Below are 27,529 nucleotides of genomic sequence, written 5' to 3' on the forward strand. Positions count from 1 at the left end.
AGAGAGAGAGAGAGAGAGAGAGAGAGAGAGAGAGAGAGAGAGAGATATTCTGTGTGTTTTTTCTCAGGAGTTCAGGGCTCTGGTGGTGGAGATGGTGTTGGCTACAGACATGTCGTGTCATTTCCAACAGGTCAAAGCCATGAAGAACTTCCTCCAGCAACCAGAGGGGTGAGAAAAGCTATGTCTTATCTTGTCTTGTCTTGTCTTGTCTTGTCTTCTCTTCTCTTCTCTCTGTAAAACCAAAACACACACACACACACACACACACACACACACACACACACACACACACACACACACACACACACACACACACACACACACACACACACAGCTTCCTATTTGTGCCCACGTACTTGCACATAAATAACCTCTTGGAAATCTTTAGCGACCCCTAGTGGAGGTCACGACCCCCGGGATTGTGAACTAGTGATCTAGAATGACAGATTGGGTTTGAGCATCTGTAAATGGCACCTGACACAAATTTGCCTCCATCATTTATTTCCTTTCCCGGATAATACATGTTTTGGCTCAACAAGACATTCAAAATGGTGAACTAACTTGTGTAAAATGTTACAGTGGGTGAACGTTATGTCTTGAACGCGATGAATCTGCATCATATCACATCAGGTCTGACACAGCGATCCTGTACAACGACCGCTCAGTGCTGGAGAGTCATCACGTCAGCGCAGCGTATCGCCTCCTGCAGGACGACGACGAGATGAACATCCTCTACAACCTGTCCAAAGATGACTGGAGGTACAGCACGTCAACATCTTTATTAGAGAGAGAGAGAGAGAGAGAGAGAGAGAGAGAGAGAGAGAGAGATATTCTGTGTGTTTTTTTTCTCAGGGAGTTCAGGGCTCTGGTGGTGGAGATGGTGTTGGCTACAGACATGTCGTGTCATTTCCAACAGGTCAAAGCCATGAAGAACTTCCTCCAGCAACCAGAGGGGTGAGAAAAGCTATGTCTTATCTTGTCTTGTCTTCTCTTCTCTTCTTCTCTTCTCTTCTCTTCTCTTCTCTTCTCTTCTCTTCTCTTCTTTCACATGCACACATACACACATGCACACTTATATATTTAGATAAAAATGGAAAGGGAGGAAATGGAGACAGATAGGAAGCTCTGTGTGTGTGTGTGTGTGTGTGTGTGTGTGTGTGTGTGTGTGTGTGTGTGTGTGTGTGTTGGTTTTACAGAATTGACAAACCGAAAGGACTTTCTTTGGTCTTACACACTGCTGATATCAGCCATCCTGCCAAAAATTGGGACCTCCATCACCGCTGGACCAGCTCGTTGCTGGAGGAGTTCTTCAGACAGGTGTGTGTATGTGTGTGTGTGTGTGTGTGTGTGTATGTGTGTATGCATAATAATAATAATATCAGTACAATAGTTTTATATACACTATATTGCCAAAAGTATTGGGACACCTGACCTTTCCTGCTAAATGTGGTTCTTTTCCAAACTGTTACCACAAAGATGGAGGCACTTAATTGTACAGGACGTCTTTAGATGCGCTCTAATAAGATTTTGCATTCACTCAAACCTTTAAAACCAAAATCCAAAATTTCTGTGCACAAAGTGAGCTCCTTGAAGATCTGGTTTACATGCTCTGGAGAGGAAGATCTTGAGTGGCCTGCTATAGAGCTCTGATCTCATCCCTACTGAACACCTTTGGGATGAATTGGAGCGCTGACTGCACCCCAGGTCAGATGATCTAGTGGATCATCTTCCTAGAAGAGTGGAGGAATTTATAAGAGCAAATTGGGACTAAATGTGGAATCCGATGCTCAAAAATCACATACCACATTCATGACCAGGTGTCCCAATAGTTTTGGAGATATAGTGTATATATTCTTTTTTTGCAGTTTCTTCATTTCAGAATGTTGGTGTCTCGTGCAATTTGTTTTATGCTTTATTTTTGGTGTTTTGTCAAAAGTGTCAGACTTTGAACATGCAATACACAACCATACAGACAGGTAGATGATGGATGGATGGATGGATGGATGGATGGATGGATGGATGGATAAATGGATGGATGAATGGATGGATGGATGGATTGATGGATGGATGGATGGATGGGTGGATGGATGGATGGATGAATGAATGGATGGATGGATGGATGGATGGGTGGATGGATGGATGGATGGATGAATGAATGGATGGATGGATGGATGGATGGATGGGTGGATGGATGGATGGGTGGATGGATGGATGGATGGATGGGTGGATTATTGCCATGGGACAGTACACAAATTCAGCAACAAAACAGTTTAAAATAAAAAAAGAAGTGCAAATACCATCATTACGCAAATGAACAAAGCGGAGTTAAGTGGTAAATACGTGTAGTAAATACGTGTAGTAAATATGTGCGGTGACCTCATTACCAAATTGCTGTATTTACCATATAATTTAAATATCATGCAAGGAATACTCCATTTACCCCAGTAAGGACATCCAGCCAATCAAAATCAAACATTCAGATATGTACAGTATAAAGAAAACCTAGTATATAGAATTCTCCAATTTCATCCAATACTATAGAGATGATCCAGTATGGAGCCTTTAGAACTGCATAGCGATGACGGGAAGCAAAAACACATCTGTATGGTGTAGAGTTCAGCGTCGTAGTGTGTGTGTGTGTGTGTGTGTGTGTGTGTGTGTGTGTGTGTGTGTGTGTGTGTGTGGTGATGCAGTGACAAAGTGATTAAGCACAAACTGAAACTCAAGCCGATGGTGCAAACTGCACACAGCAGCAGCTGTTGTGGTTTTCCCTTAGCACTCGAAGAAACAAGCGTTCTCGAAACGGTGACGAGAACTGGGGGGGGAAGGTTAAAGTTAGAGGAGGAGCTTGTTTCGTTTGTGACCAGACACGTAGCAGAGACACTCAGATACCAGGGTAGGTGAAATTGCACATAATGATAGCTGAAATAAAAAAAAAAACAAAAAAAAACGAGTATACAGATTTCGAGTCCCTCAGCCCTGTCTTAACTCTCCACTCAGGTCTTCTTGAACACTTCTCACACAGCGCTGCAGAGGTGTGTGTAAAACTGTCCGTGCAACATTGTGTGCCTCTCTTCATCTCACATATACATTACCGTAGTTCCTGAGCTCCTGAGCCACCACTTTCCCATCGCTCCTTGCATTGAATTTCCTACCCCTATTTTCTTTCTTTTTTTCCTCTTTTTCTATCATTCTCGGTTTGTACTTCCATCATGTTCATTTTCTTTACTTTTTTTTTTTTTATAATTTCTTAAATTAAATTCTCTCCATTTATTTTCTCTTCACATTTCTATTTTCTTTTCTCGTTTTTCTCTTGTTACCCCCCCCCATCTCTCTTATTTTCCATTTTTTCTCTTCTTTTCATCTTTTTAGTAATACATTTATACATAATAACATAATACAATAATAGCTGTGTCTATTTGAGTGCTATTCTTTATCATTGTGTTTGATAGAGAGATAGACAGACAGACAGACAGACAGACAGACAGACAGACAGACAGACAGACAGACAGACAGACAGACAGACAGATTTGGACTGTAGTTAATGTTAGCAGTCTGCTACATTGACTCAGGACTACAGTTTGCTTCTGATCACCATCCCTGCCCCTGCAAAATCGTTTATTTGTATTAAATAGACATTCGGTGCCACCCAGATAAGGATGGGTTCCCTCTTGAGTCTGGTTCCTCTCAAGGTTTCTTCCTTACGCCATCTCTGGGAGTTTTTTCCTGCCACAGTCGCCACCGTCTCACTCATCAGGGAAACTTACTTATAAAGAACATATCCATTTTTTATCACCACATTTTCTGTGTAAAGCTGCTTTGAGACAATGTTCATTGTTAAAAGGGCAATACAAATAAAAAAGAATTGAATTAAATAGATAGATAGATAGATAGATAGATAGATAGATAGATAGATAGATAGATAGATAGATAGATAGATAGATAGATAGATGGACAGACACATATTGTACAGACACACCTACATACATACATGCACACATGTACATACATACATTCTACCATACATGACAAGTGAATTGTTTAGCTTCAGACGAGAGCTTCCTTCTTTCTGAGATGCGCAGCGTCAGTGTTTCTAAAACTTTGTTGCCACCTGAACTCTGAGCAAACAGCATGTTTTTCTTCTGATTCTCTTTAGAAACCAGCTGCTGTTCCACCTCATGAATCCAGACGCCAGCACTCTCCCAACATTAGATTAGCATCCGCCTGGCTTTCATAGGGTTTTCTTTCCAACAGTATGTGTAACAGTGCTATTTTAATGGTGTCTGAAAATGAAAGAGGAAGTAGAAATAAAAAAAAGAAGAGTCTTCCTTTCCTCTTTCGCGTCTTTTGTGATTAATGACGCTCAGGAACGGACGAGTGAAACCTTCTATGTTTCTCCAGCTGTGTTTAAGTCCAACTGGAGAACCAATCAGTGGAATGAAAGAGACGAGAGAAAAGCTGACACGCGAAAGTAGGGACTGTGTGTGTGTGTGTGTGTGTGTGTGTGTGTGTGTGTGTGTGTGTGTGTGAGAGAGAGAGAGACGGAGAGAGAGAGAGAGAGAGAGAGAGAGAGTATGAAAGGTTGTAAACGATAAATAAGCATGGTAGATTGTGTGATTGTGTGTGTGTGTGTGTGTGTGTGTGTGAGAGAGAGAGAGAGAGAGAGAGAGAGAGTATGAAAGGTTGTAAACGATAAATAAGGATGGTAGATTGTGTGATTGTGTGTGTGTGTGTGTGTGTGTGTGTGTGTGTGTGTGAGAGAGAGAGAGAGAGAGAGAGAGAGTATGAAAGGTTGTAAACAATAAATAAGCATGGTAGATTGTGTGATTGTGTGTGTGTGTGTGAAAGAGAGAGGGAGAGAGAGAGAATGAGAGAGAGAGAGAGAGAGAGTATATAAAAGGTTGTAAATAACAAATACACATAGTAGTTTGTGTGAGAGAATTAATTAAATGTAATTAAATTAGGGTTAATTAATTAATTTAATTAATTCCTTTTAAGTTTTTAATACTCTAATCAACTTGTGCATGGACAATTATGGTGCTTTATTTAAATGTATGTTTATTATTAGTGAAACCAAACTCAACATAGAGCATGAAGACAAAATATTCTTGTAAATTATGGTGTTTTAAATTACAGTGGAAATTTTTTTCCATAGGAAATAATGTAAACTTATAATCTGTTCCACACACCCAAAAATATTCATATAAAAATAATTTTTAATGGTATTTTATGTACAGATTATTGTCCCTTATGTATCTGAAACAAATAACAAAGATTGGTACACAATATAAAGTAAAAATAAAACAAATAAACCTGCATTTTACCTTTGAAAAGATCTGTGGCTGGTGTGAGGGAGACGAGGAGAAGGAGGAAGAGATTTATTGCTTGACGAATACGAGGGAATCGGACCTGAGCTCCCATTGATTTACGCAGCGAGAGAGAAAAAAACATGGTCTCAGTTGAGCGTTTCACTGTACTGAAATCGTCACAACACCAAAAGGAAATTTTGCTACGTTTCCACACGGACGGTTTTAATTGCCGGATGTGTGCACCATGGCGGATTTTGGGGACTTGGCGCATCAGTAAAACAAATGTTTAGTGAATAAAAATTAAGTTAAATAAATTTACGATTATTTTTTTAAATGTCTGAGTTAAAAAAGGATGCCGTGAAAAAATGTGTGCTGCGTAAAAGGTTTCAATTTCCCTCCTATTTATTTATTTATTTATTTATTTATTTATATACATTTTTAAAAAGTGGTCAAACAGAAATGCGCAATGCATTAGTCAAACGTTAATAAAATAAGTGCAGTTAAAATGAATTTGCATTAACGTGTAATTAACACCTTCATTTTGACAGCCCTAATATACATTATACATATATATATATATATATATATATGTATAATGTATATAGAATCTGTTGCAGTCAAGGGGCGGAGTCTAAATCTGATTCTCTCTGCCTGTGAAGGTTTTTTGAAGCCTGTTTTCCGAAAGCTCCATCAGCTTGGAAACACGTGACATGAATAAACCATGACATAGAGATCATTACTAACAACATTTCATACACTAATGCTTTTCTCTAATGCATTCTTTCTATAAATGATATAGAAATATCGATCACTATAATTGTGTGTGTGTCTTATCTGTAACATGTTACGTCTCTCAGAGTAGGAAATATGTCCCACATTTGTCCCACACACATTTAGTCCGTGTCCCACATCAGGCCACTCTGAGTATGAATATGTGTGTGTGTGTGTGTGTGTGTGTGTGTGTGTGTACACATGTGGGTACATGTGGGTGAGTAAGCCTGAGAAACCGTGCGTGTGCTAGCTGCACCACAGGCCTGATGTGTGTGGTGCAGTGAGAGAGAAACGCTGGGCAGGAGGTTAACGAGCAGCGACGGCTCACGCAGATCAGAAGAAAGGAGTTTGATGCTCTGCTGCGGCTTTGTACGCCCGCTCACTTACACAGTCAGGAAGGGGTTATAAATGAGGCAACACATCACAGCCGTATCGGCTGTTTCAATCCGTTTATACGGCAGGCCAGATGTGCACAGAGGCACATCCTGATCAATGGAAGGATGCTGATAAACTCGATACGTGCGGAAGGTTTGACAGACGGTTCGTAGTTTGTGAATGATTTGATTTTTTTTCATGAATTAAACAGCAAGTTCAGTCTGTTTAATGGGTAAGTGTTAAAACATTTGCCGCTGAATTCATGACTCTGTAGTGTGGGTTTTTTTAATTCTCTTTTTTTAAATCACGAGTGCTTCATTTTTCGTGATTTTTATTTTTTATTGCAATTATACATTTTTTTTTATTCGTCAGTCAATAATCTGAGGTAACACTCAGTTTAGTGTGCTGTTTGCATGACTGTATTGCAAACTCACCATTATAATACTCGCAAGCACATAGGCCACACCTCCTCCAGAATACTGACAGGCACATAGGCCACACCTCCTCCAGGATACTGGCAGGCACATAGGCCACACCTCCTCCTGGATACTATTAGTCACACGGGCCATACACTTTTTTATAATACTAACCATTACATAAGCCACACCTCTTCAGTAGTACTCATGCAGGCCACACCTCTTTCATGATATTGACAGTCACACAGGCTGCACCCTTTTCATGATATTAAAGTAAATTGACCACACCTCCTTTATTATGACAGTCACATAGATCACACCTTTATGATACTGATAGTCACAAAGGCCACACCTTCTATATTATACTGATGGGCACATAGGCCGCACCTCCTTCATGAAACTTACAGAGAGGCCACACCTCCTTCATGAAACTTACAGAGAGGCCACACCTCCTTCATGAAACTTACAGAGAGGCCACACCTCCTTCATGAAACTTGTAGGCACATAGGCCACACCTCCTTCACTACAGGCTATATGATTATATATCATTCAAATGTATGAATCTTTATGCTCCTTTTCTATTTAACTGATTTACATCGATGTTTAGGGTGATAAAGAGGCAGACCTGGGGTTGCCCTTCTCCCCGCTGTGTGACCGCAAGTCCACCATGGTGGCTCAGTCTCAAATTGGTAAGTGTGAACACTTGATCTGGTATCATCTGACGTTTTTGTTCAGAATCTCAAAGGGAAGCTCTGTCATTCAAGCCTTAACTCTGCAAACGTTTGGACTTTTCTGTGTGCACAGGGTTCATCGACTTCATCGTTGTCCCCACGTTCACGGTCCTCACGGACATGACGGAGAAGATCGTCACGCCGCTCATTGACGAGGCAGCACACTCCAGCCTGGCCGGCTTCCGCAGGTCCAGGTCAGGGTCCTGTAGCCTCTGATTCTGTCGGTTCCATCAACAGGTCATTCATTACGCCGGTTCAGTAAACGGGTTCCTCCATCTCTGAGGCAGCTGTCATGGCTGAGGACGTTTCAGTTTCCCTTTTTTTTGACCTGAGACAATCATGACAATCCAGATAACGTAACCAAAGGGCTAATTATAGATAAGTAATGCATAATCATTCTTCTGCTTCTTTCATCCGCAATCAGAGTTTGAAGTGTGCGTCATGTTTCTCTGTCAAAATCATATCCGGTCATTTGAATATCCTGTAACCTCCTGTCCTTCATCCCACAGTCTCAGCAGCCTTACAGGAGAAAGCAAGCAGTCGAACAGCCCGGCCTCGGAGAGCAGCGCTTCTCACAACTGTTCGATCTTGGCTGTAGACCCGAAGAACTTCAAGGCCATTTGGAATGAGCAAGTTCACCAGAACCGTGAGAGGTGGAAGGCTCGCGCTGCCAAAGGTGAGCTCGACTCAGTGATCGGTAATTACTGTAACGCCCACCCACCCGCTACTAACTAATGTAGTGATTCAGAGTGAAAGTTCAACTCTCGGGGAAAAAAAAGCCACACATGATCTGAATAATATAAATAGACGTATCAGAAATGAGTGTGCAGTCTCTGAGAAAAACCCCTTCACTACTATATATGGGGTTGTAAAAACTTGGCAGACTGCAGTACTGAAATATATTTTACTTATTCCAGGATTTCGAACTCTAGTTAGACCCTCAAATGTGAAGTCGTATTTAAAGATCTCGCTACTAAACAGAAACTCAGCAACATTTATTGAGTGTAATAAGGATGGATGGACATTATGGACAAAATAATGAGCAAAATATGAAGCCATTTAGTCAAATAAGCAAGAATTGATCAAAACCTGTAGATCTCTCAGTCCTGGTTCCATCAATGAGCTTCTGATGTGTGTTTTTGTGTGATTATTTCACATCATGCTCATGATTTCACCTTGGGGTACAAGAAGAGTATATAATTGAACTTCCCTGTTTCTACTTATCTCACTGTTCACTGCAGCAAAAGGTAAATGGTGGTACTGGAGAATCTCTGAAGCTCATTCGTTTCATTTCTTGCACATTTCCTTACCGGTGATTTCTTTTTAAGGCCATTAAAAAGCTGCACATTTGGCCTAGAAGTGTGTTTTATTTATGTACATTACAGCACAGTGAAATTCAGGCCCAGCAAGGCTTTCTCTCCTGGCGTTATCTCTGAATCAGAACAGATCAGAATCACTGATTTATGATTTAATATACTTTTGCCCATGAATATATATTAAATTATTCACAATACAGATGGTCTCGGAGTTATGATGGTTCGGCTTTATAATTTTTCGATATGACGATGGATTTAAGACATCAAATATTTAAACATGTAACACGAAACACTGAAACTCCACTTGCGTCCTCCGCTCCCGAACCGGCGCTCGTTCACGCACCCGCAGCCACATACATATACAGTTTACTCTAAAGTTTATACATTATAATAGTGTAAATTGTTTTGATCAATTATGTACTGTATTAAATAATTAACAAATTACAGTATACTATGCTCTACTGATCACTATTCTTTAAGACTCCTGGTTTGGCTAGGCCATGTCTCCACTTCAGGGAACTACCTGTAATCTTTATTTCATAGTTTTTTTTCTCGGGTGCGGTCAGAGTTTCTATCCAATCAGATTTCAGACGTCACATTATGTATTGCTGTAACGCCAGCACTGTGAGCACTATTGGTTTTTTTGTTTATTTATTTTTACTATAAACCCTATGTTGCTCAAAACTGTTGCTTAAATCAGTCAGATTGCGATTTGGTCACCCCGAAGGGTCGCTCGCTGTTGTGCTACAGTGAAAGGAGACTTGTTGAATTGTGTCTATTAGAATTCTTGCTTTAGTAACAGGATTAGTTCTCGCTGTTTGTGAATGCGTTTCTGTATAATATTCATAGCTTCTATAGCCGTGGCATCACAATGATAGTATTAAAAGGTGAATTGACTCATGTAAGACATTACTGAAGGCCTAAGTGTGAATATTTATACCATATGATAGCAAGTAATCAGTTTGAGGAAGTCTGTATCTGTCAATTGATAAAAAAAATCAAAGTTATGATAGAAAGGTCACTGAAAGGAGTAAAGTCAGGCACAAGGTTTATTATGGTGCTTCAAAATCATTTTCACAATAAAACGGAAAACTAATTATCTACGTTCATGTCCATTACCTGAACCAGAAATCGAGGAGAAGGCCAAACGCGAGGCTGAGGAGAAGGCTCAGCTGGAAGCAGGCCAGGACGGACAAACAGAGGCAGGGACGGACCAGTCAGTACCAAAGAGTGAAAGAGCAGGACACGAGCCAGGACCTGGAGGGACAACAAGTGGTCCAAGCAAAGCTGAAAATGCAGAGAACGCACCAAGCATGGAGGGGAGCAAACAGCTACATAACGGTATGTAAACCGCATTTAATTTCCGATTTAATCAATTTATCCGCTGTAAGTGAAACCATATTTCATTTTCGAGATCGAAATAAATCAGCAATGCCTGAGACCATGGAGCCACATGAGCATCAGATCGCTTTCGATTTAAATAGTTCACATCCACGGATGATGCAAGCTAAATTCAATTGAATTAATTTAAAAAGGTAAATAGGCAAGTCAAGGTCATTTCTATAGCACATTGTCTCAAAGCAGCTTTACAGAATTTAACAGTTGAGGTGAACAATGTGTATTTATCTCTGATGAGCAGCCGTGGCGACTGTGGCAAGAAAAACTCCCTTAGATGTTATGAGGAAGAAACCTTAAGAGGAACCAGACTCAAAAGTGGAACCCATCCTCATTTGGGTGTGTAAATATTTAGCATGCTGCTTTAATAATGTTCAAAATTTAAAAACAACTGGTCTTTTACGGTTTTTGAGAGACTTGTGCATGTTTAACGGTATGAAGAATTAAATTTTCATTGAAAAATCCTCCCGTAGCATGAATTTACACACCCTCCGCGTCCGGACAGTTTGTTTCTCCACTCTCGAAAAACTCGCCAAAGGGATTCTTCACTAGTTGGAGATTTCTTCCAGTGATCCAGTTCATCTTAGAGCAGATCGATAGGTTTTAGGTGCAGTGACTAGGCAGGCCGTTGCACGATAGATAACACTCCAGCTGACTGTTTCCTCTCTAAATAACACTTACTGAGCGTAGACGTACGCGTCGGCTCACTGTATGGTGAAGTGGGTTTCAATAAGCTGCAGCAACCTTAGTGAAGGAACAAAGCAAGCTAAACCCAAACAGCATTTGGCTTTGTTATCTGGTTAGCTAGCCAGCATAGCTAACTGAACTGTACAAAATTATATTGACGTAAAATCTTTCTCAGCTCAAATGCCAGTCGTAAATATAAAATTTGTGCAGCGGATTTTAACCGCATGACTAATTTACTCTCGGCTCAGTCGCTTTCCTGCTTTCATCGATTGTGTCTGATAAGATGTTAACCGCAGGCTTCTGCACTTTACTCAGCTACACTCGAGTTCATATTGTTATCTGGGGTATATGGTACACATACAGTACAGACCAAAAGTTTGGACACACCTTGTGTGTCCAAACTTTTGGTCTGTACTGTATATATAGTATATAATTCCACATGTGTTAATTCATAGTTTTGATGCCTTCAGTGTGACTCTACAATTTTCATAGTCATGAATGAGAAGGTGTGTACAAACTTTTGGTCTGTACTGTATATTTAATATATATAAACTTTTGGTCTGTACTGTACATTATAAGTATTGGGACACCTGACTTTTCCAGCCATATTTGGTTCTTCTCCAAAACTGTTACCACAAAGTTGGATACACACAATTGGATATTGACCTTTTTAGAGGCAGTAGAATTAAATTTTCCCTTCACTTGAACTAGAAAAATGCTTCACATAAAGTGTGTGGAGGATCTTGAGTGGCCTGCTGAGGAGCTTCGACCTCAACCCTATTGAACAGGATGTAAGTGAACTCTGACTGCTAACTGCCACCGTTGAAACTGAAGGAATCTCCACAAAAACCAGTGGAACATCTTCCCAGAAAAGGGAAGGTTATTCTAACAGCAAATAGGGATTTGCTCAGGTCTCACCAAACCTTTTGTTTGTATTACTTTGTAGATATTCCAGTAGGAAGAATTAACATTTCCAACTGTGTGGTTTGGATAATATCAGTGTAGACTCACAATATGTAGATTTTATCTTCCAGATTTTATCTCCTGCTGCCCTTCTTGCCCACGCTGATATTAATATCGTTGTGTTTGACCATCTGTTGAATCAGGTGAGGTGTCAGAGGATGTGGCATCACCAGGAAGTGATGATGGCGAAGACAAAGCGCTCGGAGGTAAACCAACGTTTTCACACCGTCTCACTTTGTGCTCCGCTCACGCTAATGTACAGATCAGAGTGTCTCTCTAAAGCGTTTTCCTCGGGTTGTAGCGACTACTATTATTTCTTTGTGATGCTTTAAACTTTTAGCATTACAACATACACAGCCAAAAGAATACAAAATAGTCCTAGTCAGCAAGCTATGAGACTTGTCCCCTAGTGACGGGTTGTTGATGAACGATTCGTTCATTTTGAACGAGTCTTTAATGTGACTCAGAAGAACGAGTCGTCTCAAAGAGTGATTCGTACATTTTCTACTGGACGCGCACGAGCAAAGCATCGCAAAATCTCCGTAGGCGCAGAATCAGATTTGAGTAGTTCACCTCTCGACTCTTCTAGTCCGAGTTCTTTTATCACATGACTCCCATAGACGCTATGCAGTGCATTACACAGGAAACAGAATTGAGTAGTTCATCTCATAAGTGCTGTGGTCTGAGTCGTTCGTTTTTTTGTCATGTGACTCCTATAGACACTACACAATGCAATAGATCCCGTATTTTTGGTATTATTGATATGAGACGTTACACAATGCGATAGGGTTTTTTTAAATCCGAATCTTGACATTATTGTTACAATAATTAAAGGAGCCCAAAGAGAACAAAAGAACTAACGATATGGAGCAGAAGATATGAGAGATGAAGCTCCTCATTCTGTTTATCATCATTTGTTTGTAGCTGCGTTGTCATATTTACATTATTAGAACTATAATCAAAGATGGTGTATGTAGACGTGTCAGGGAATTTGCTTATCAAAAATGTAACATTTGATTTTATTTATGATCAAAGCAACAAAATAATCAAAATGACTCCAAAAAAGATTTGTTCAATTCGATGAACGAGATTCAACGAACCAAGTCAGTAAAATGATTCGATCTTCCCATCACTATTGTGGATATACATGTGGATAACGTATTGCTTTTCAATCCTTAAATCTGATTGGTCAGGGGGTGTTAATTTCCTATAACAGCACTTCTGAAAGTACTGATGGCTGATGTTATAGTTTCTGTTGTATCGTTGATACGGTCTCCAGTATGAGAGCTTGGTGACAGAATTTGGCGATATAAACCCATGGTTTGTCTAATAGCTCTCAATATGGTCCGAACTGCTGCTATAGAAAATCACTTACCATGATCTGACCAATCAGAATTAAGCACTGTGGTAAATTTTCATACTGTATTCCCATTCTCTTTACAGAAACTGAAAAGGACTAACATGGATGCTGAATGGAGTGTGACTATGTTGTTTAGACCTGTTCATTTGTGTGTGTGTGTGTGTGTGTGTGTGTGTGTGTGTGTGTGAGAGAGAGAGAGAGAGAGAGAGAGAGAGAGAGAGAAAGATCGTGTGTTTTGAAGCTCCACAGCACCCTCTGCTGGATACACTTGTGCTTTCCCTTTTTTTTTTTTGCTCCCTCTGCTTCTTTCATCCAAAATTTTTTTGATTGAGATTGAGATTGTGGCTCGTCTTAGGGGGGGGAGATTAGCTCATGTCCTAGATTCCTGTCTGCCAATCTCGATGCCTGGACTGGTTAATAGGAAAAAGACAAAACAAAAAAACACCTGCTGTCACATTCACTGGAATTTCATTTCTTGTCTGTTGTTTTCTGTGGAAAATATAGAGTGCCTTCCTCTAATAGCACTTTCTCCACTTCTGCTTTCTTTAGTCCGTTCCTCCTTCCTTCTTTCCTTTTTTTGCCCGTGTCAGCGAATTTGCTCATCTTTTCCTACGACAAGCAGTAGCTGACTCAGGCCATTTCTGCTCCTCTGCCTTCGCTCGAAGCCGTTATAAACGTTATTTATTCGACGCTTCCTGAGTGCTCAGCAAACTCATCCGCCAAAACAGCGGTTTTTTTTTTTGCTTTTCAATTTGCCAGCTGTTTATGTTGCACCACATTACGCGAGGAAGTCAACTAGAGAGACATAATGCATGTCAGATAAAGTTGTTCTATATACATTCGTCAGAAGAACTTACCAAACAGAACATTTTGCCTAATTCATATTTGTTGCCTTAACAAGAACTAGTATTTAAATGTTTGTTCTATATTTTTGGAAAATTGCATGCCATCTATATATACAGCAAAGGGTCCTATGCTTGAAATGTTCTCCGAATGATAATATCACAGATGAGTGAACTAGTCAATGACACGGTGGTGTGATGGAGTTACTGTTATTACACTGAAGTCCTGAGGAAACTTCTACCACACAAGTCAATGCTAACAATTAACCATACTTTTTTATTTATTAAATATTGTGGAAATGCCAATAGGCAGATCAGTTTCTGTTACCATTTACGTTATAGCAGCTATAAACAATTTTTCTCTCACCAGACTCTGTTCTTCTCTCACAATTAAAGTTGATAAGGAAAAGAAAGCTAAAAAACAGCCTCTGGCTTTCAAAAGTCATGGTGGAAAAACTACTGACTGACAAAACATTCGTGTCATCTGTCATGTGAGTCATCTCTTTACTATATGAAGATGATTTAATCTTCTCCCGAAAAAATCAAATTCAAGAAATACATCACGATCCTTTAATAGATCAATCTAAAGGAAACATAATTACGTTCACGCCCAAGAATCTCAGAAAGTCGCATTGATTTATTAAGATTTAAATGATTTGACACTTGGTCAGACAGAAGGTCATAAACACAGGACACTCAGTCACACCACAGTACAGGCATTCTTACCACACACTTACCACACAATCTGTTATGGGATATGACATCCGTCTCACCAAAAGACACTTAGTCAGACATACCACAGGACACAGTCACAATGCAGTATACTCTGTCACACCATATGACAGTTAATAAAACCACAGCACAGTGAGTTACAGGCACAAAATAGTCAGTCCCATTACAGGACAATCAGCCAGACAGTCATCTGTACCACTGGACAATCAGTCACAACTAACTACAGTCTGTCGTAACACTGGACAGTCAGACACACCACAGTACAGTCAGTTACAGAGACATGACAGTCAATCACACAACAGGACAATCGGCCAGGCAGTCAGTCACACCACAGGACAATCGGCCAGGCAGTCCCTCACAACACAGGACAATCGGCCAGGCAGTCAGTCACAGCGCAGGACACTCAGTCACACCTAAGTTCAATCAGTCGTAACACAGGTCAGTCACACCACAGGGCCATCAGTCACACCACACAACAATCAGTAACACCACAGAAAAGTCAGTCACACCTAAGTACAGTCAGTCATAGCACAAGTCAGTCACCCCACAGGAGACTCAGTCACCCCACAGGACCATCAGTCACCCCACAGGACCATCAGTCACACCTAAGAACAGTCAGTCATAGCACAAGTCAGTCACCCAACAGGACACTCAGTCACACCACAGGACCATCAGTCACACCACAGTAAACTCAGTCACCCCACAGGACACTCAATCACTCCACAGGACACTCAGTCACCCCACAGTACAGTCAGTCATAATACAGGATACTCAGTCACACCACAGGACACTCAGTCACCCACAGGACACTCAGTCACCCCACAGGACACTCAGTCGCCCCACAAGACACTCAGTCACCCCACAGTACACTCAGTCACCCCACAGGACCATCAGTCACCCCACAATACACTCAGTCACCCTACAGGACACTCAGTACCCCATAGGTCAGTCACCCCACAGGACCAGCAGTCACCCCACAGGACCATCAGTCACCCCACAGGACACTCAGTCATAATACAGGACACTCAGTCACCCCACAGGACCATCAGTCACCCCACAGGACACTCAGTCATAATACAGGACACTCAGTCACCCCACAAGATGGTCAGTTGCAGCATATTATTGTCTATCACAGGGTAGGGTGCAATAGGTCTCCACATCAGAAAAGTCAGGACACACAACATAAGAAATCAGTCTCATAGTCATATGCGTGACTCATAGCATGACAGTCCGCATGACACAGCCATACCACATGCCAGTAAGTCAGTCAGTTATGAGTCAGTCATGACACCCAATCTCACATTAGGACAGTCATTTACACCACTGGAAAGTGCTGATGTCAGCTTCTCCGGTTACACATATAAACTATTAGTCACACTGATTACATACATTGTAAATAAGTGTAGATTTTAACCACACCACTGTGCATTCGGGCAAAATCAATGTGAGGCAGCGAACTTTAACCTTTTATTCTCCGTCATTGTAAAATACCACTTCTTCAGTCCTGTCCTTTTTTTTTCCCCCATAATTTTTTGCTAATGTATTCTCCGCTAGATTCATCAACCCTTCCTGTCCTCTTTGCTCTGTAATAGTTTCGAACAATATTATGCATTTAAAAATATAATGTACAGTAATAACCTGGAGGCCTGATTTGTCCCGATTGTGCTTTCCTAGATTCATTGTGTATCTTTTTATTTTTTATTTCTGTACTTATATTTATGTGCCCCAAATTAGCAGCTGTAAATAAATGTATAGTTTAGGTGGATTTGTTTTTGTAAACTGTACACACATTACTGAATATATGTATATTACGTGTTTTTTTTTTTCTTTTTCTTATGAGTTAAAAATGAACAAAATGTAAAATGTAATTTATGTGGAAAGCAAATGTGTTTTTTTTTTGTTTGAACCAGAATTCAGTTGAATGTTTCTACTGAAATCTGTAATCTGAATGGATGTGAAACGGATTTAATGCATATATTTATCTAACAGGAACGGTTTACCGCGATGCGACTAACGACGAACAAATTCTGGCGGAGTGACAAGAGCGGGCCGGGACATTGTTTTGTTCAGACTGCTTTGTACTGCAACGTTCGCTTGTTGCAATGCTTTTAGAAAACCAGGTCGATTTGTTTGTCACTGTTGATTTGTATTACGTATTTAAATGGTCGAAACGCTTCCCTTGTACATGCACATACACACACACACACACACACACACATACACACACATATGACCCTGTGTGTCTGGAGCCCCCAAATAGTGCCCTATAAAGGCAAATCACAGTAACTACACGATACATTATAACCATTGATTATAGTTTATTAAGGTCCTGAAACAGTGGCAGTAGCACATTTTAATGTAGTACTTAATGGCTACTGTGATCAGAATCAGAATCTGGTTTATTGGCCATGTGTGTTGACACACACAAGGACTTTGGTTCCAGCTGTTGGTGACTCTCAAAAGTACAGACATAAATAACACTATGCATTGAGCTTAGACTATACAAGACAATGCAGACTATTTGAGACAATAAGAACAAGATATACAGAGTATATGACGTACATAAAGTGTGAAAGTGTGTTAGTTCATATAGCAGTATTGTGCGTCTCATTAGAAAAAGAGACTTTTGTACAATATACAGCAGGAATAGTGTGTGTGACCTATAGAGATGAAGTGATGAGTGACTGTTTATAATGCAGTACTTATAGATATGAAGCAGGGCATATAATGAAGGTCAGTTGTTGATGAGGGACTGACTGAGGAAAGAAACTGTTCATGTACCTGGTGTTTTGGTGAACAAAGTTCTGTAGCGCCTGCCAGAAGGGTTCAGGGTGTGAAGGGTCAGTAGTGATTTTTGTAGTTGTAGTTACTGTGATTTGCTTTTTTTCAGGGCAGTACAGATAATTTTCTGGTGCTGGTTCCAAACTATTGGTTTCTGTAAGCTATTTAAATGAGTATTTGTTTGACAAAGGAAATGTCACCAAACTGTCCAGGATTCCACTTCCATTGGCACTTGGTTCAGTCAACCATCAAATTTCCTAAAAATCATAATCTCAGAATGATACAATGATTTTGGTGGAGAATTTCGGAGTCATATTGACTTTATAACGTGATCAGAATCAAATTGTGACGTAAATATCCGGGTTCGATTTTGCTATCAACTGTAATCCGAGGTTGTCCACCAGGGGGCATTGTGTTGACAGTCGGGCGTGGGGGGGTATTTTGGTTATGAAACTTGCACACAAATCCACTACCTGTGTGTCTCTATATGTCTATACTGTATAACACTTGCATAAACTTACACACTACACATACTGCGCATGCGTATAGTTCAATATACATATTGTATGCAAATAATTCTTGCTTGTGTGTGTGTGAGAGAGAGAGAGAGATTATTTAAAACATATTGTTTTTCATCTTAATACACACACACACGCACAGGGTTTTTACTCTTGCGTGTGTTTATAGTATATGTGTGTGTACAACATTATACTGATGTGCAGGTAGTGTGTTTGTGTGTGCAATTGTATCATATAGAAGTGTGTGTGTGTGTGTGTGTGTGTGTGTGTGTGTGTGTGTGTGTGTGTGTTGTGGACACCAGGTCATACAAAAAAGTACTTCCCACAGTTACACTAGCATTTATTCCAAGGACTCATGTGCATGTCGAAATCTCATTCAGGAAAATTCTATTAACATTGTGTGTGTGTGTGTGTGTGTGTGTGTGTGTGTGTGTGTGTTTTTCCTTACCGCTATAAACACCTGTCTGTAAAAAGGCACTAGTGAATGCTAGAGTGTATATCCTAATGAAGCTTGCTTTGTGTGTGTGTGTGTGTGTGTGTGGAGGGAGTGTGAGCTGATCTTGTACAGTCCTTAATGTTGACACTGTGATGTGTAGACAAGAGAGACAGAAACTGTACAGCTGTCATCCCCAATAAACACGAACTCAAAGGGCTCTGAACAAAACGCCTCTCTTCTTTCCAGTGTGTGTGTGTGTGTGAGTGTGTTTGTTATAAATATTCAAAAATAAAAATAAATTCATTCCAGCAGGACCAAGATTAATGCAGTTGACCTCAGACGAGAGTTTGAAACGTGACCACAAGGTGGCGCTCTCATTCAGAGGAATAACGGCGTGTGTGTGTGTGTGTGTGTGTGTGTGTGTGCGTGCGCCCGTGTGAGAGTGTTTGTGCTTATCTATGTATTCCTGCCAGGCTTGATGCAACTGCTTAATGGTTGTGTTTATCACATTGAGAGACTCCTTTTAACAGCAGGAAAGCAGTTATTTAATTATCCAGCAGCTGTTGCACTCTGTAGCTTTACAGTCATCTCAAAAAGAACCTGCAGCCATGTCAGTCTTTACACTTACACACATGCGAGCGTGCACGCACACACACACACACACACACATACACACACACACACGCACATGGCAAAGGGAGTAAAATCCATCACCTGAAAGCCACATTGCCTTACACAACCTTGCTACTGTGAGTGTATACACAAGATATGGTAGCATGAAGATGTTAGTGGACCCAAAGGTCGTGGGTTTAAATCCTAGCCATGCCAAGCGGCCCCTCCTGGGCCCTTAAAGAAGACAATTAACCCAATAGCTGATAAATTTAAGTCTGAATAACTGGGTGTGCCAAATGCCATACATGTATTAGAGGTGTAACAGTACACAGAATGCACAGTTCGGTACACACCTCAGTTTTTAAGTCATGGTTCGATTCAGTTTCAGTACAGTTAGGGGGAAGGAAATGCAAAACATGAAACTACTTATAGTTTTTTATTAGTGCAGTTTATTATTAGTAACATTTGTATTAGTAAATTTCCATTAGTATTTTTAAAACAATTCTAACAAAAATTTAATATTTTTTTAAGCCAAACTATCAGAAATCAGTGACCAGTACTTATGAAATGTCAACTGAAGGATTTGTGAAATGTTTTTGTAAATTTCTCATTCGGATGAATAAAATCTATCTATCTATCTATCTATCTATCTATCTATCTATCTATCTATCTATCTATCTATCTATCTATCTATCTATCTATCTATCTATCTATCTTCCATCATATATATATATATATAAAAATTTCAATTTATTCCCTTATTTCTTCCCACCCCCAAACCCTAAATGCACCAAAACAACCCCTCACTATCACCACCATGCCCAGCCAGAAAAGGTTAATGAGACCAGAGTTTTCTAACTTAGAACGGTCCTGAGTAGTATTTTAGCTAATCATTGGTTTCCTGGGAGGAGAATCAATTAAATCAACTGTCTTGTCACAGGCTTGAGGGTACAGAGCCCATGACAGTGCTGGCAAGCAAAGCTGTCATGGGAACTGTTTGAATCTGACCATGCACCACGCCACCAGAAGGTTTCCCATGGTTTGGCCACAGCACAGCAGCATGTTGGCTCTTGAGCTTAAGTCAACCAATGCCAGGACCAGACATCCCTCCATGGTGAACATTTGTACTGCTTGGGATTTTCTCCAAGGGATCCATACTCTTGCCAGCAGACCAGTTCCTTTTGCCTTTCCCTCACCACTGAGAGAGTGTCTTCCAAATGTCTCGTCTCTTCCACAATGCTCCATTATGCTAGGGGAATCTTGGCTCTGGCTGATGTTCTTTATGTCCACGGGCACCTTCTTCACTCACCCTTGGCAACTCATCTTGCTGAAGCAAACAGTGAGTCATGCAAACAATCCGATTTATTAGTAGTCTACAGGGAATTCGTGTCAAGTAGGTTTTTACGCCTGAAACTAAGTTGATAAGATTTACACTCGGTTTATTTTTTTTAGTTCTTTAGTCAGATAGTTGTAAAAAGCTTGGTGGCTTTCTCCACTGTGGTAATAGGGAAGAAATGTTGTTAAATATTTAAAAGCCAGAATCAAACCTCTCCGTCATCAACTGCGGGTCTCAATAGACAGTATTGAGTATGTGATTTATAAGGTATGTGTTCCTTGTCTATTTACGCTCATACATTTAACATTTACATCCACATTTACATTAATGGCATTTGACATAAACCTTTATCTAAAGCAACTTAGAATACAACAGGTTTAAGGCCTTGCTCAGGGGCCCAGCAGTGGCAGCTTAGTGGTGCTAGGATTTATACTCTGATGAGAGGTCTAATATCTTAACCACTGAGCTATCCTTCCCCCTTGATATAAACACCAGCTTTGCCTAGTAGGTTCAGCTGTCAATGAAAGATCCTGTTCTTATATCCAGATTGAGGTTCTAGTTACTTTCTCTAGTACACTGAGCTTTTCATAATGTACCAATACTCAGCTGTATAAGGTTCAATTCATATGTAGTTTGTTTGTGGCTGTCCATGGTGCTGATACCAGCCTGGCGTTTGTTTATACGGAGACTAGAAATGGTAATATTCAGCGATTGGCATTGGTGCATCTGCATTTTTAACGTTTGCATTTGTAAAAAAAACAATTGATTTACATATAATTATCAGTAGATGTGCTATACTTTTATTATTTTGAAAATGAACAATAATTTGTGGCCAGTATTTGATCTGTACAGTAGATTGATTTCTCCTCACTAAACAGTTTCTCGAGTGCGTTGAAACGAATTGAAATCCGATCGCACTGCATCGTAATCGAGGTGAATCGTATCGAAGCACATCGGTAGCTGTTCATATGTTTCTTTAATGTATTGTATCGTTGGCTATGCATTGAGATGTGAGATCGCATCAGACTCGGTTATGGAGATGCACATCCCTAGTTTGTAGGGTTAATCTTTTTTCCCCAGAGCTCTGGACATGGTGTTGATCTTGATTATGTGATTGTCTTTTTTGTAATCCACTTTGCTCCTTTCCCTAGTGTTATGCTGCAGATTGCTCCCGGGTCATTACATGTATTACCCATATAGATGCTCTACCATCGAGAAGCTGCGTTTAAGCCGATTCTCTGTTTCAGGGTTTGTCTAATGCTAAATTCTAGCTTCTGGGGACAGTGCAATTCAATCAGCTTATCAAATCGGTCCTAATTTCATCGGCCTGCATCATTTTTTTCTCGCAAACTTCAGACAGCTTCATTATATATTACAGCTAAGTTTCAATGAAGTTGTCTAATGTATCTTGTGGGCGTCTATTTGAGCCTGTTCGGCACTGACTCTCATCATCAATATGGGTAATTAATACATCGCATGCATGCAGGGAGGAACACGAGCTCCACAGATGCCAGCGCAGGCAGGGTGCAAGGCCGGGGGTGCGTCTCGAACCGCCAGCACCATCATATTTTATAGCTAATCTCTCATATCTGTTTCAGGTGCAACATCTGCACAGACGCAGGAGTCTGTAATCTATGGGATATCCGTTTTCGGCTCGCTCGAATCCACACAACACAACACAACATAACACAACACACACAGCTGCTAACTCACACATTTCGACTTATATTCTGAATTCTTTTGAATCTTTAACACGTTCTCGATGAACACAATGAGGGTTGAACGTGAGAAGGCAGCGTACACTTCACAATCTGCGTCTGAGTGTGAACGCTGGCTCTGCAAAAAAAAGCAGAAGCTGTTAGCACAAAGTGTGTAACCCACCGGCAGACCATATGCGGAATTCTCAGAACAATGGCGTACAGAGGAAGGTGTTAAAATGAGTGTTGATATGAAGGTGTATTCACATGCCAGATTTTTTTTGTTTTGTTTTTTAATATCCTGCAGATTTGGGAGATTCATTTTCGAATTTGCCTGTTCTCTAAGGCGAAAATATTACAACCTGCGAGCTTTTACATATACTTGTGTTTTAATTGCATTTGATAAATTATAAAAGGATTATCTATCTATCTATCTATCTATCTATCTATCTATCTATCTATCTATCTATCTATCTATCTATCTATAATATTTATATATATATATATATATATATATATATATATATATATATATATATATATATATGTTTCAATACTGTAAAAAAAGTTAAATATTATATTACATTTATAATATTAATTCTGATAAATCTGTATAAATATTCAGTGCATTTTTAAAGTTCCACAATACATTTTAGGTGCAGGCAGTGGCTGGTGGGGTAGTTCTAGTGGAGGGTTGGGCAGGGCAGTGGAAGATAGGGTAGTTCTAGTGCAGGGTTGGGCAGGGCAATGGAGGGTGGGGTTGTTCTAGTGAAGGGTTAGGCAGGGCAGTGGAGGGTGGGGTAGTACTAGTGGAGGTGGGGCAGGTCAGTGGAAAGTGGGATAGTACTAGTGGAGAGTGGGGCAGGGGAGTGGAGGGTGGGGTTGTTTTAGTGGAGGATTGGGCAGGGCAGTGGAGGGTGGGGTAGTACTAGTGGAGAGTGGCGCAGGGAAGTGGAGGGTGGGGTAGTACTAGTGGAGAGTGGCGCAGGGAAGTGAAGGGTGGGGTAGATCTAGTGGAGGGTGGGGCAGGCTAGTGGAGGGTGGGGTAGTTCTAGTGGAGAGTGGGGCAGGGCAGTGGAGAGTGGGGTAGTACTAGTGGAGGCTGGGGCAGGGCAGTGGAGGGTGGGGTAGTTCTAGTGGAGAGTGGGGCAGGGCAGTGGAGGGTGGGGTAGTTCTAGTGGAAAGTGGGGCAGGGCAGTGGATGGTGGGAAGCCTGATGGATAATAGTTGATCAGTTATTTTACATCTGGGTTGTCCAGGAGTATCACAAATTGTCAAAAAATAAGTTGGCAAGAAACTTGAAATAAGGCATATTTTAAATATTTGACAATTTGAGCAAAGAAACCCCAACGTTTCTATACATAGCTGTTTCATCGTTTGGTTTTTTTGCCACAATTTATTCCACTTGTTATTGTTCAGTCTCTCCAATACGGATCTCAGAATGTCAGGACTTTTATGAAAGATATCCAAAGTGTAATGACAGACAGAATGTATAGACCTCTGTGATGACTATGAGACCATTGCGTTACATATCAGTACATGACAAACAAAAACATTGTTAAAGGTCATACTGTTGACTGTATGACCTTAAACTGATGACAGTATGCAACAAATGATAATAAGAAGTCACACAAATTAGGGAAATCACTCCTAGTAGAATTACTTGAATAATTGATTACCTAACAATTTTCAAAACAAAAAACAAATGAAAGCAAAGTATACGGACCAAAGGATGACGTATATTAGCAATGTGATATTCAGTTCTTGACTTTTAAGAATGTTATGTCAATCAAGTCAAATTCTATGTAAGAGAGAGACAAAGAGAGAAGGACAGAGGTTATGCTGACAATAGTAATGACTAGTTTAAACAAATCAAGCCAAAAACATAAATACAATTAGAAAGCAAAAGTAAACTACCCCATGTCATATGTCAGCTTGTTTGCTGCCTCACTGCTGTCTTTCATTTATTTCCACGTGCGATTTCGCCTGGAGCAGTCGCTTCCTCGTCCGTGTAATCCGTCCACCAACGTGTTTACATTATCTTTGCAAAACATCTGAATTATTCATGATTCCATCCTTCATTGCCATTAGCATAACTGATCGGCTCCATCTGGGTAGTCGATTGTGTGTGTTGCTTAGCTTTTTGTTACATGCGCCCGTGCTGTTTCATTTCCCTCGATCTATGTTCAATGAGGGGAGGAAAAAAAAAAAAAAGAATCAATCAACTCGAGAAAACATGCCATCATGAGGAGGTCAGCGTTTTACTATAATCAGCTTTAATCGAATTACTCGTACGCCGCTGGGGGTTTGCCGTAAACACGCCGCCAGAGTGCGTCTTCCTTCGCCTCTCGGAGGCTGTTATTAAATCAAAATGAAGTCAATTTTACAGCGTGCCACTCAGGGGGCTCCCTTATGTGTGTGTCTTGAAGTGGGAGAGAATGTGTGTGGGTATTAATGGTGTCCGTTGTCATTTTCTGCACATACCTCTGTGTCGGAGGAGCCACCTGGGCAAAGTTGTGTGGTGGCATATGGGCATCTGGGGGAGGTAATTGGTAAAAACAGCACAGCTGGAGAGCATTGAGACCAGGCATGGGTTTCCCCGATCACTTCGACTTTACCCACACACATACAGTACGGAGAGCCTGCAGACATGATGCACCACGAATATGTTCGGAAATATTTAGCTACAAGTTTGACAGTTCCTCTTAATTTCTGTAAGAAGTTAGTAGCCATGTCATGGTGATCTCACACCATTAAACAATGTTTTTGCTCGTGCAAATGAATGCCATGTTCATTTAATGCCACAGAGAATGCAGGGGGATTAGCATACAGGTATATGAGGTGGTATCAAAAAGCTTTGAGACTAGCTGTATTTACAAGAAAGTACTTTAATCTACACTTTTCCACTATCACCTTCAAAACAGTCCCCTTGCACCGCAATACAGCGCTCCCAGCGTTCCTGCCACTTCTGTAATGTGTCCTGGAAGTCTTCTTTTCGAAGTGCGACAAGCACCTTCTGCGATTTACGCCGGATCTTTGCAATGGTGTTAAAATACCGACCTCTGCCATGTTAATCTAAGTTTGCAGGAGCCAAAGTGGAGTGGGTGTGGAATCATGATGTGAGGAGTGTTGGGTGACAGGGTGTGCACATGGTCAGTATAGCAGACGTGGTAATGCACGTTTTCAGAATAGCCAATGTACTCAGGACGATGTTTTTTGGCACACTGACTTATGAAGGTCGGTGCTCCCTGTGACTGCGCGTGCAGTTTTGTGCTGCCATCTGTTGGCGTGTTACAAAAATAGTCTTGAAACATTTTGATACCACCTGATAGATGAAGAAGTGTTTTTTCTGGACTAGACTGAAAGGCTAATACACTAATCCAAATGAATTTGAAAACTGGCAATTTCCGTGACCACAAATGAATTGTTTCATTTTCTGAAGATGTTTACGTCCCTGCACTGCACATTAGTAAAATGTAGGACACTTTAACTGGCTTAATTTCCACCTGGCTTGTATTTACTTTCCGCCTCTTTAAATCGCAATGGTAATGTCGAGGAAAGGCACAGTCACATGACTAAAAATGTGCCATTGTTTTCAAAAGTCCACACTGCAACGCAAAAAATGGCATTTTTAAATGTATCCACTTTGGAGAGCATTTTCAAAAGGCTTTGCTTTCACTAAATAAAAATGGTCTTAGAGTTTGAAGGTGAACGTGTTCTTATCCAGAGAACATCTTCTAAATGGCATAAATGTAAATCTAATCTTAAATCTTCTTCTCCATCTTTTGGCTGCTCCCGTTAGGGGTCACCACAGCGGATCATCCGTCTCCACACTACTCTGTCCTCTACATCTGCCTCTTTCAAACCAACTACCTGCATGTCTTCCCTCATCACATCCATAAACCTCCTCCTTGGCATTCGTTTTTTCCTCCTTCCTGGTGGCTCCATCCTTAGCACTCTCCTACCGATATACCCCATGTCCCTCCTCTGCACATGTCCAAACCATCTCAATTGCACTTTCCTTACCTTGTCCACAAAACGTCCTACATGCGCTGTCCCTCTCATTTTTAATCTTGTCCAAACTAGTTTTTAATCTTGTCCATTGTGTCCACCATCGTCACTTTCAACAAAAACCTCATGATTTTCTCTCTGCTACCTCCAGCTCCACCTCCTGTCTTTTACTCAATGCCACTCTCTCTAAACCATACAACATCTCAGGTCTCACCACAGTCCTATAAACTTTCCCTTTCACTCTCACAGATACTCTTCTATCACAAATCACTCCTGCTATCACTCTTCTCCACCCACTCCAACGTGCCTGCACTCTTTTCTTCACTTCTCTAACACACTCTCCATTACTTTGCACTGTTTACCCCAGGTACCCGATCTTCTCCACCTTCTCCACCTCTTCTCCCTGCAACCACACGACTCCACTGTCCTCTCTATCATTCACACACATTTAATCTGTCTTACTCCTACTGACTTTAATGTAAATCTAAAGTGTCTGCACTGCTATTATTTAATGCTTGATTTAAGTGATTTATGTAACTGGCAACCCAAGATAATACACCTCTGTGAGATGGATGATCAATATTTTACTTAATATATTATATATAATAACATTTGCACTTAAATGCACTTATATATTTTTTTCATTTTTCTTTAATCTTCACTTTAATTTTACTATATACAAATGCAACCAAACAATTTCCTTAGTGGATCAATAAAGTGTTCTGATTCTTATATTAGAATATCTGGATCATGTCTAATCTGTATGTATGTAAGTTCTAAGAGGCCATACATAATATTATTTCTTTCTTGTTTTCTCATAAACGTGACTTAATTTACTGGTGATCTCGATGTACAGTAAAAGCTTGTTTCCTCACGACAAAATTCTCAAAAGAGAATCACGACAAAAGTCACGACAAAAGTCAAGTTTATTTCTATAGCGCTTTTCACAACAGACATTGTCTCAAAGCAGCTTTACAGAATTTAAGAGTTAAGGTGAATGATGTGTATTTATCCCTGATGAGCAGCCATGGCGAGGAAAAAACTCCCCCAGATGACATGAGGAAGAAACCTTGAGAGGAACCCGACTCAAAAGGGGAACCCAGTGTGATTATAGTCTTTAAACAATACAGAACTAACATGAGTACTGGAATGTAATTATGAGAAATGATCTTTCTACAGTCTTTTACAGTCGTTTGTGGTTATAAAACTAGGAGCTACTGAGAAATTCATAAAATAACTCA

The 27,529-nt window shown here is 40.4% G+C and overlaps 1 protein-coding gene and 1 long non-coding RNA gene across 2 annotated transcripts in view; one reads left to right on the top strand and one right to left on the bottom strand.

The window, feature by feature from the left end:
• pde1cb (phosphodiesterase 1C, calmodulin-dependent b) overlaps positions 1–14,153 on the top strand; it is a 77,634-nt gene extending 63,481 nt beyond the window's left edge. Inside the window, exons 11-18 of the mRNA XM_046876043.1 lie at positions 853–954; positions 1,197–1,317; positions 7,479–7,560; positions 7,676–7,796; positions 8,112–8,278; positions 10,047–10,259; positions 12,107–12,169; positions 13,407–14,153. Coding sequence (XP_046731999.1) covers positions 853–954; positions 1,197–1,317; positions 7,479–7,560; positions 7,676–7,796; positions 8,112–8,278; positions 10,047–10,259; positions 12,107–12,169; positions 13,407–13,423 — 886 coding nt within the window. The 3' untranslated portion in view covers positions 13,424–14,153. The remainder of the gene's footprint in view (positions 1–852; positions 955–1,196; positions 1,318–7,478; positions 7,561–7,675; positions 7,797–8,111; positions 8,279–10,046; positions 10,260–12,106; positions 12,170–13,406) is intronic.
• On the bottom strand, positions 13,651–18,849 carry LOC124402795. Its single transcript, XR_006928791.1, has 2 exons — positions 15,367–18,849; positions 13,651–15,310 (listed from the first exon to the last, which is right to left on the bottom strand). It is a non-coding gene; the product is annotated as an uncharacterized LOC124402795 (long non-coding RNA).
• Positions 18,850–27,529: the final 8,680 nt, after the last annotated feature.

Source organism: Silurus meridionalis, chromosome 20, assembly GCF_014805685.1.
Source record: "Silurus meridionalis isolate SWU-2019-XX chromosome 20, ASM1480568v1, whole genome shotgun sequence".
Taxonomy (NCBI): domain Eukaryota; kingdom Metazoa; phylum Chordata; class Actinopteri; order Siluriformes; family Siluridae; genus Silurus; species Silurus meridionalis.